At 40.0% G+C, this 10,789-nt stretch overlaps 1 protein-coding gene across 1 annotated transcript; it reads left to right on the top strand.

Annotated features, from left to right (window-relative positions):
* The first annotated feature begins 2,056 nt into the window (after positions 1-2,056).
* On the top strand, positions 2,057-10,238 carry EMC7 (ER membrane protein complex subunit 7). The gene is made up of 5 exons (XM_072407200.1): positions 2,057-2,321; positions 4,728-4,847; positions 5,821-5,959; positions 6,646-6,726; positions 8,847-10,238. The coding sequence occupies exons 1-5, from the start codon at positions 2,107-2,109 to the stop codon at positions 8,994-8,996; spliced, it is 705 nt and encodes a 234-aa protein (XP_072263301.1). The 5' UTR covers positions 2,057-2,106; the 3' UTR covers positions 8,997-10,238.
* Positions 10,239-10,789: the final 551 nt, after the last annotated feature.

The following is a 10,789-nucleotide window of genomic DNA, read 5'->3' as shown; positions in this document are numbered from 1 at the left end:
CAACTAAATATCTGTATTCAGAGTCCACCAGGCTGGGCCAGAAGGTTACCAAGTATATGAAAGATTGGGGATAGTGGGGGTGAGATATTGTCAGCATTGTTCCAATACTTGGATGAAATAAACACCCGCCTGATACAGTAGTAGGATTGGGGAACATCAGAGATGATCCTTTAGGCTTTAGATAATGGTGGAGAGAAAATCAAAGGTAGTTTTCTGGGTGAGCTCTAAGCTTTGAAAACTTGTATGAATTTGTAGTAAGAAATCTCCAAAGAGGGAGACACAGGATCACAGGACCTGCAGGGCACCATCGTTCAAAAATCTGGAGGCCCTGAGTCTCGACACTTACGCAGGACAGCTGCTTGGATTGGGCAAAAGTGCTGCATCTGCCCAGCTTCGTAAGAAGGGGAGGCAAGTGAGGAATGGCAGGGTGGGAGTTGCAGGGATCGTTAGAACACGGACCCAAACCCACTGACATTTTTTAGTGTGTGTGGTTATATATATATTGGATGTCATTAAAGGCACAATAGTATCAACTATGAATGGGCTACCTAACACATCTTGAAGGAGCATGTACCATCAGGCAAAGGACATCAGTCCCCAAAATGCATTAGGCTGCCATTCAGAATGAATAGGACTGAATGTTCTTTACTGTGTGTTACTACAATGCAGCAGTGTTAATAGGCCATAATGAAACTTATACCAGGAAACCAAAAATAGGTGTTACCCCACCAAAAAATGATAGATGCCTGGTGTCACTGCTGAGCCAGAATCTGGAAGCTCTTTGATTCAATTACCTACTATAGATATGCACAGGGTTTCTGACTTTTTTAAATTTCTCTAGCTGCATACAGTCTTACACCCAGAGCCCTCCAGGTAAGTAGAATTTTCACAAGGTCAGAAAGGGCTGCCCATGTATTTCTCGCACTACATGTGTACATGAAATACTGGAATTCTTGAAACACAAATACGCAGAAAATGTACTTGTCACGGTACTGCAGGATGGGACGGTGGACCCTCTGTGTCAACAGCTCAGTTGGTAGAGATGTGCACGGTGTGTAGTGGAGGTCAGGCCAGTTGCCAGGGCATGCAGTGATCAGGAGTAGTCAAGGTCAAGCCAAGGTCGGTACACAAGGAATCGGAAGCAAGAGAATCAACAAACAGGAACCTGGAAGCAGAGCCAAAGGAACTCCTTGATCAGACAACTTCCTGTTGCCCTTCACTTCCTTGTGGCTCATGTAGAATGTTTGGATCTGTTTTTGGATCTAGAGGAGATTGTGCTCATTGACTGTAACATGTATGTCAGTGCTTAGGTCTGCTTGAGACGTGCAGTTGTGCAATACAAAGTAAACTCCTCCTAGGTGTAACCACTATGTGCCGGAGAGTTTTATAGGGCAACCACAGTGGTTTCATTTGTCCTGTACTTACAGCAAAGCAATCTCATGGCACAATATAAAACTGATTCAATTGACTTGAATATGGAATACATTGCAAAACAGTTGCAAATCATTTTATTAAAGCCAGTGGAAAGGGTTGTGTATTAAACCCACTGACAAGTGACATGTTGCTTTCAAGATACCACTTGGCAATGTCTGCAAATCGACTTGTAGGAACATGAAATTGTAACAAGTCTCACTGCTTCTGGTATGCACACATGCATGTGATTGATAAAGCCCCTTGTCACTCTATTCTGTGTTGTCCTCATAATCCGCTGTCACCCTATCTGTGGAACACATTATCTCCCCCCCACCCCATCTGTAGACCATGTTGTCCCCCCAAATCTTCCTTGTGATGCCCTTTCGTGAAGTGAGTTGCCCCCTTAACCCCCCATCATCACCCGTCTCACCCATATTCACCTACATAACTACCAGTGCGTTCTATAATAAGGATATGACACCCCAGAATAACCCTGACAGCTGATAATATCACACAGAAACATAATTTGTCTGCTGTGTGAGGACCTTTCGTATTTCCCTGCCTCTCAACTGCACTGTTCCCGGGTTGACCCATGAAGCCCCGCCCACTTCCGGTCTCTTGTCATTCTCACGTCTGGTTCTTTCACGTCATTTCCGCTTCCTTCTCCGGGGTTGGACGTTCTGCCTGGTTACGATGGATTTTAGCTGGGCATTTCCTGGGCTCAGTTTTCTGATTCTCTTAGATTTGTGGTCCCTGTGTACCGCGGATTCAGATTTATTGGGCACGGGCAATGCAGGGGACAAGTTTAAGGTGGAAGGCCGAGCCGTCGTACCTGGAGTGCGGCCACAAGAATGGGTGAGCAAGGCCCGGGTGCAGGTGGACGGCGAGGAATATATCGGCTTCCTCCGGTAAGTGAATGGCTTTTATCTGGCAGAGGGAGTATACAGAATGATTTTCTTTTTTATTGTTACCATGACGACACAGGGACCCTACTACATATTCATGGCTTCTACCAGCTGGGCCTGTGTTCTAGCAGGGGGCGTTTCCAATGGGCGTGTACAATGACGTCATCGCCAGGAAAGCGTCACAGTGTGTATGAATGCTGCTTGTCATATTCTGCAGCCTTAGGTCTCTCCGAGTATAAACCTCCAGATCTCCTAAACAGTATGCCCTACAGACCTGAAATTATCAGGGTATACAGGGGACCCTCAAAGCTACCCCAAACCTAATCTCCCTGCAGGTAACAACTTTTAAAATATGGGTGTCCTAATTCTAAAAACAAGTGAAAATAAAACATACAAATTATGGACCCCCCAGGGCGACATACATTGCAAGGAGGTGCGAGCCCCAAATTTATACAAACCCATCACAAAACTAGAAATGTCATACTACACTACCCTGTCCCTTCACTACTTGAACCCCAATTTCTCTGGAATGGGGAGATGTACAAAATCAAAAATGTAGGTGCAAGGGGGGACACCTGTGATTAACACCCCCTAAAATTTCATTGTTAGGCCATCGTCATGATCATCATGACATTTCTAGTTTTGTGACAGGTCATTAAATAATTAAGGGTTTGCACCTCCTTGCTATGTGAGTCGCCCTGGGGGTCCATAATGTGTATGTTTAATTTCCAGCATTTAGACACACTTTCAAAACAGCAACCCTGATGTAAAATTTTTACTGGTTTTTATAATTATAACCCCCATGTTTTAAAAGTTATTACAGGTGGGTAGATAAGAGTCCCCTGTGTACCCTGAAAACTTTCGTTTGCTATGACATACTGTTTAGGAGAGATGTAAGAACATGACATGCCGCATTCATACACACAGCTGTGACACTTTCCTGACCATGACGTCCTTGTACACGCACCCTGCTAGATTTATTCGTTAAAACACCTGCTATATATATATATATTACTGCACTATATATATATATATATATATATATATATATACACACACACACACACACACAGCTATACATCACCGTCCATGGAAGGGACAGACATGGTGCAGAGCATGCATTGTATTCCCCTAATACTGCACTATATATATATATATATATATATATATATATATATATATATATATTATATATATACACACACACACACACACACAGCTATACATCACCTTCCATGGAAGGGAGAGTAATCTGTCCTTTTAGTGGATGGAAATCCAAGATAAAACCTGTTGTTCTCCCATCTCCCTATTTGTGGTAGCCGCATTCTTTTTTTGTTTTTTCGTCCTTCTGAGAAATCTATCTCTGAGCGGTGTTGTCACCTAGGATGAGAAGTGTCAGGAGCACAGAAAACTTTCTGATCTTTTCATTTCTATAAATTTGGGTGAATGTTCCTTTTTCTTAGCTTTCTCTGTTAATAATAAATGTGATATATTGGAATGAATAATCCAGGCTTTAAACAGAACTTTAAAAAAAAAAAAAGTTCTGTGATCCCTCTTTCTGTAATCGGGTACGGTGCCATCCTTTAATCTGCCTTCCTTCCCTCAGGGCGCCGCCATCCTCTTTCTTTGTCCTCTGCCTATGTCACCCAATCTCGCACTGCGCAGGCGTAAGATCGAATGATGTACCCGAGTGCCAAACTCACTGCACATGCGTGAGATAAGCAATATATTTTTCCCCATGTAGGATATAGCCCCCTGTGCGCATGCTCCATCTCGGACATGTGTGCACATGGAGCAGCCAGAAGCCTCCTCAGATGTGTCATGTGACTATCCCAGGAGGCTCTGCACTCCTATTTTGTCTCTATTTCACACTTTAAAAAAATAAAATAATTGGATCTGTACTCACAAACTGAATTTCTTTTCTGATTCAGTAAAAAGATTAGATTGCCGAATCATCTGAAATTACAATCAGCTGCCAGTCCTTGATTGGGCCTAAATATTGTGTCGGTACATAACATTCCAAAATACCAATCATGTATGCATATGACCAAATAAATCTGATCCGCAACACCCATCACCCCATAGAACCGTTGTGGTTGCCATTTTTTGTCTGGTTGCTGAATAGTAAATGATTGGGTGCCAGGGTGGCTGCAGAACTGCTGCTGGACCTATCATGAAAAAAGGCCATTGTGTTTGATAGGACTGTGCAAAAACTGTTATTTTATATTATATATCTTTATTATATTTATTATTTTGTAATACTTGCCACTCTATATAAACATAAAGTAACAATTATCCATTTTGTAGTCCAGCGATATCCTCTAGCCATAAAAATAAAAAGGAATAAATATAAAAATAATAGTCTACACCGAAACATTTACCAGATCGCTTCTTTTCTTTTTATTATAGGACGGATGGCAGCTTTGTGGTCCATGATGTACCCCCCGGTTCCTATGTAGTAGAAGTTGTATCTCCTGCCTATCGATTTGAGCCCGTCCGAGTGGATATCACATCAAAGGGTAAAATGAGGTAATTGGGGTATTATGTTATTCATGCATTGTGAATTATTTTATTTACCTAATATTGATGTCCAGCTTCTAAAAGTTAAAGATCATTCCTATCTTTTCCATACTAGTTTTCCAGGAGGAATGGGAAATAGGGTACTAAAGGGAATCTAATTGGAAGATATTACAGGGTTGCCAAGCCCATATTAACTATTCAAGATAAAAAGAAAGAGACGGCTTTTTAGGCAACAAAATAAATAGTGTTTTACTTCTTGTGAACTCGTTATATTATTCTCATCTAGACATAGTTGAACTCTGCTAAGTGAATACGTGTCCCCAGTTCTAAGTGGACGTGTCCCCAGGACCTGCGGGGACCAGCAGGATGACAACGGAGGGACAACGGAGCAAGGTAAGTGGTTTTTTTTTTTTTAGTTTAAAGCTACCCCGTGTGTGATTCGGGATTACTGCTGTTTGCAGGTAAAATCCACCCCGAGTCACACTCGGGAATACCGCTTAGGGGGGTAATGGCCAGACAAACCCAAACTGTGGCCTGGATCTTTCAATCCTGGAGCAGATCCATTCTAGGTTTGCTGGATCACTCAGGTTTTCACATGATAGTCTATCTTCACCCATCTTGTGTTGTCTTCCTTGTATTCATACCCTGTCCACAAGTTTTCCTCCATAGTTTGGATGAGAAGAGTCATTTATGTCTTTTTAAATGTCACATCTCGTGTAGACTGGGCAAGGTTCCCCCATTGATGGTCCCTACATCTTTGTTGATATAGGAGAGGTATTTGCCCCTGGAATGATGGGGTCCTAGCAGGTACAATGATATAACAGTATAATAAAGTCAATGTAGCAAGACTGCTATGGTCAACATTCTAACTGTGCCCACTTTCCATTTTCTACATGCAGTATTTTAAAGTGCAATAAATCTTGTCATTTATTTGACCAATAATCCTGATGATTTATTTATCAATTTCTATCACTTTCCCAAGGGCGAGATATGTAAACCACATCAAGACATCAGAAGTGGTCCGGTTACCATACCCAGTCCAGATGAAATCCTCAGGGCCTCCATCCTATTTTATCAAGAGAGAAACCTGGGGCTGGACAGACTTTCTTATGAATCCAATGGTAGGTTATTTTATCTTAAAGCTTGTTTTTTGTTAGATTTCACTCTCAGCCTCAGCACAAAACTTGAGTTTATATTTTCCTGATATAAATCCAATATTTGTGCACTAAATGCATTTGCAGACCAATATTTGTATCTTGTAATGGTAGCAGTGACACATCGCTGGTGTAGGAGCAAATTTTACCAGGGGGTTTTGTTTGTCTTCCTCTGGAGCAGCTATGTCTATAGGGTTTTATATCTGGGATTTCCCTAGTGGTTGATCATTTTAAAATGATCCATTACTGTAGCTGCAAGTATTGGGGATCAATTTATCCTCAACATTCACAGTAATAACATGAGGCTGTTCCACTATCCCTGCGCCCCTCCCTGCAGGGTGAAGCTTTGTAGTGTACAGATGACGTAGCCAACAGGTAGGTAGACCAGTGGGTAGGTTTTTATTCTTTCATATTAAGACTCTAAAGGAATTAAGAGTTTTCACTCCTTTATCTACATATGTAATTACATTTTTTCATGTATGGGATTTGGTATTTATTTAAACTTGGCAACAATGTATTGAGGCAATCCTGTTGTAAAGAGTTTATTTGCATTGCTGGTGATTAATATCATTTTGGTGTGAGTGCAAGGAGAAATGAATTGTATATTTCTGTTCTGAACCTGATCTTTATTTTTTCTGTTTTCCATTGTACAGGTGATGATGATGGTTCTGCCGCTACTGATCTTCGTGCTCCTTCCTAAAGTTGTAAACACAAGTGACCCAGAAATGAGACGGGTAATTACCTATTGTGATGTCAATCATTTTGGATAATGCTAGACTGAATGTATATATTGGCAGACAAACATCCAAATTCTTCCCAATTTTTTAACAATTTGATATATAAAGCAGCTAATGTCTTGTAAGATAAAACTGATGGTAAGAGTGTTTGTCATCCAAACCATTGGCTCAGAAGGGTGTTGGAGAGACACCTCTCTGTCGTACATTGCACATTGACATCTTTCTGCTTGTGGGAGAAGTTCCAGCAGATTGCTTTGCTGAGGTTGCGTAACAAAGCCTTCATACATAAAGTAGTTGCTACTTGACAGGATGCATTGTTTTCTTAGGAGGCTAAATATGTTCTTTTAGAACTGGGCAATATGTGTTAAGTGTTGGATGTGTATTACTGTTTTGGGAAAGTACCATGATCATGTTTCCATGTAGGTGTGGAGACTGCAGGGAAGTGCAGATTAGGCCAGTTTGCATACAAGCCAATGCCACGTCTAGCTGGGTTCCAGGTGTAGCTCCTTCTGTCAAATAGTTTACATTACTTCCTAATGAATCCCCAGTTTTATATGTTTCTTTTCACTATAGTTGTCAGGAAAATTGAGCTCAGACATCTTATGGACCACTATTTGTACAGTATTATAGCTTGTTGATTCTTCTGGTCATAACCGGCACTTCTTGCTATCATTCCTGTGGCTGTTCCTTTACTCTTGAACATATTCTAAAACCTTTTGGTCCTCTGATAAATTTAAGACTCACTCCGGAGGTCAGCCTCCGATGACAAACCTTCATTAACGCCGCGCCCACCTTCTGGGCAGCAGCATACGTGCCAATTTCTGGCTCTATGACATTAATGGAAGTGGTGGGGACATGGGACAAAATAAAGGTGTTCTGCCCAGGGAGAGGCTTTAGGAGATCTCCATGTCCTGAACCTTTCTCTTTATTACCACTTTCTGCTCTTTGCAATAGGAAATCTACATTTTTTATTTTGTGACCTTGCTTATAGGACAGCCCGGCTTTTAGTGTTTAATATTTCTAGCTTAGGATACAGAGAGCCAGGGACATATGGGGTAAATTGTATCTCAAAGACCTGATCCTCAATCTGCTTATATACACTGCCTGCAATCTTTCCTATGGCTGATAAGTCGCCACATTTCCTCTGTGATTAAAACCTAAGGCTTGCAGTACTTCCCCACTCTTCAAGTAATGCTAAAACTTCAGGCCTCAGCCATCTACATCCAGTATAGATCATCCGTCTGTAGATGCATGTACAAGTCCTGGAGACATTTTATGAGGCGATTCCTTTCCATTAACTTCACACCTTTACAAATAGGCCATAATATATATATATATATATATATATATATGTGGTACTTATAAATATCATCACTAGATGAAGGAGGGGTTTGTCTTCTGTATTACTTTGTCCATCTTCCTAGAGGCAGAAGTTAGGCTCGGCCTTGTGCCTCACCTCAACAAACATAAATGAGGAGAGTATTAAAGTGAACTTGGTAGAACCATGAATTATAATGTAGTTACCATTAGGGTTTGGGTCATCAAATCTAAGAAGCACACACCTAACCCCCCTAGCGGTAATCCCCAGTGTGACTTGGGGTGGATTTTACCTGCAAATAGCGGTAATCCTGAGTCACACTCAAGGTAGCTTTAACCTAAAAAAAAAAACAGACCTTGCTCCGTTGTCGTCCCCCGTAGGTCCTGGGGACACGTCCTGCTCCTCCGATCTCCAGCCACAAAGTGCAGAGACCATCTCTGGGGTTTCCCGGTGACGTTGGTGCAGGCGGCAGATCAGCCGTAAATTCAAATAATTTTGTATTGGATTCAATACAAAAAAGCTTTATTGAGTCCAATACAAAGAAATTTTCATTACATGTTTTATTTTCTTAATGTTCTTTTTTTATTTAAAGTTTATTATTAAATTCATTAAATATTGGACATATTTCGGCGAGTTATGCCTAAGAATTTTAGCCTACAATGTAAAATAAAAAAAAGTAACGCTTTTTGCATGGAAATACGGACGGAATTAGAATGCTAGGGAGGTTATTCCGCGAAGTGATGAAATTATAGTGTGGTTAAACATTGATTGATTTCTAAATATGTCTTCTCTTCCTAAGGAAATGGAACAGTCGATGAATATGCTGAACTCCAATCCAGAGCTGCCTGATGTGTCTGAATTCATGACACGACTTTTTACTTCAAAATCATCCAGCAAGTCCAGCATTGGGGGGAAAGTGAGCAAGAGCGGAGTTGGGAAGCGGAGGTAGTGGTGTAAATGCCGGTCCTCCACCCCTTGCAGATGTGATGGAAGTTCAGTTAGATTATTTATGAACACTCTTTTCATTGCTTAGATAAGAATTGGGTACGTTAAGACACGGCATGTTAAAAAAGACAAAATGAGGAGAAGGAATACGTGTGAAATTCTTTATTTTTGTTTTTTTTTTTGTTACTACTGACCTTAATTTAACTCTAGGTAATGCGATCAAAGAAAGTGAAACCAGCAGCATAGCAGTAAAGTTTATTGCATCATATTATATATTTTGTGGTTCTAAATGATCGCTCTTTCATGTAGAAGATGCAAGAGAATAGTCTACTCCCAGTTCACATAGTCGCCACTGTGTATGCTGGCGATATTTTACTTCAAACCAAAATTTTAACCGTCCGTAACATACTTAGAGATAGGAGGTATCAATGTTCATTTAAATTGGACATTTCCCCCCTTTTTACCTTAAAGCGGTTACCTTAATGCACAGAATGTTCTTTGATGCAATAAACTTTTTCCATACCTTTGATAATATTGATTTTTCTTCAATAATAAATATTGTACACTTGAATCTTGGATTGTTTTTCCTGTCCTTGTGTGTTTAATTTTGTCTGGAATACAACAATCATAAAGCAAGATCTCTCCACACTTTATTTTGAGGTGGATTATCTTACTTATAAGGAACCAGAAGAATTGGAGTACATATTCATAATTTCCTGATATAGTATTGGACTCACTATATTATAAAAGTGCTGCCTTTGTGCTCCCCGCTGCAAATCTTATTTCAGAGGTAAAGATTTCTTATTCAACAATTGTATCTCATTCTTATACACAATACATTCTGTATATTTATTTACATTCTTGTTTTATATGTGAAAGTGAGCTTCAAAGTAATATATAATTTGCTGAAAAAAATATAAAACATAAATACACACAAGCATATAGTTGTGTTTTTTTTATTTGATAATATGCTTGTGTAGTCATTGTATACTTATGGGTGTTATAGAATGTTTGGGATAATTAATGAAGACATTTGTTTTCAAGGAAAGGGGAATTTGAGTTCCGGTATACATAACAAATGCTGTGTTAAAGTATCTTATTGAGAATTAATGAGAGAAAACACCTGGGAAAACAGAAATTAAGCAACGAGGACTGCAAGTTCTCAATGGATCTGGAAGAAATCCTGAAAAATCGGTAGTTTGTCCATATTCTTTAGTAGTAAACGTGAATAAAAGATTATAACTAATATAGCTGTCCTGGTCTTTATTTCATTCCCAGCCTTGAGTTTTGGCGTTATTATACAGGAATTCTGGGGTGTGAGACATACAGAATCTTTACTTTGCTGTGATCCAGGTGAATTCACATTATCAATGTTCCTAGTTCAGCCCCCGGCTATATATTTATTTGTATAATGACTTGGCCCGATGAGTGACGATATACAGTTAGCTCAATAAATATTTGGACAGAGAACTTCTTTCTGATTGTGGTTCTGTACATTACCACAATTAATTTTAAATGAAACAACTCTGATGCAGTTGACCTGCAGACTTTCAGCTTTAATTCAGTGAGTTGTACAAAAAGATTGCATAAATGTGAGGAACTAAATCCTTTATTACACAATCACTTCATTTCAGGGGTAATAAGTAATTGGACAATTGACTCAAAGGTTATTTCATGGGCCGGTGTGGGCAATTCCTTCGTTATGTCTTTATCAATTAGGCAGATAAAAGGCCTGGAGTTGATTTGAGGGGGGGGGGGTGTATGTGGAAGATTTTGCTGTGAACAGACAACATGCGG

Source organism: Pyxicephalus adspersus, chromosome 4 (genome assembly GCF_032062135.1).
Source record: "Pyxicephalus adspersus chromosome 4, UCB_Pads_2.0, whole genome shotgun sequence".
NCBI classification, from domain to species: domain Eukaryota; kingdom Metazoa; phylum Chordata; class Amphibia; order Anura; family Pyxicephalidae; genus Pyxicephalus; species Pyxicephalus adspersus.
The sequence above is the reverse complement of the archived record's forward strand: the minus strand, read 5'-3'. Positions and strand labels throughout refer to the sequence as shown.

Excerpts from the sequence above, each read along its gene's own strand:
- EMC7 (XM_072407200.1), top strand. The coding sequence starts at position 2,107 with ATGGATTTTAGCTGGGCATTTCCTGGGCTCAGTTTTCTGATTCTCTTA. Across the intron at positions 2,322-4,727 it reads GAATATATCGGCTTCCTCCG|GACGGATGGCAGCTTTGTGG; the intron begins GTAAGTGAATGG and ends TTTTTATTATAG. Across the intron at positions 5,960-6,645 it reads ACTTTCTTATGAATCCAATG|GTGATGATGATGGTTCTGCC; the intron begins GTAGGTTATTTT and ends TCCATTGTACAG.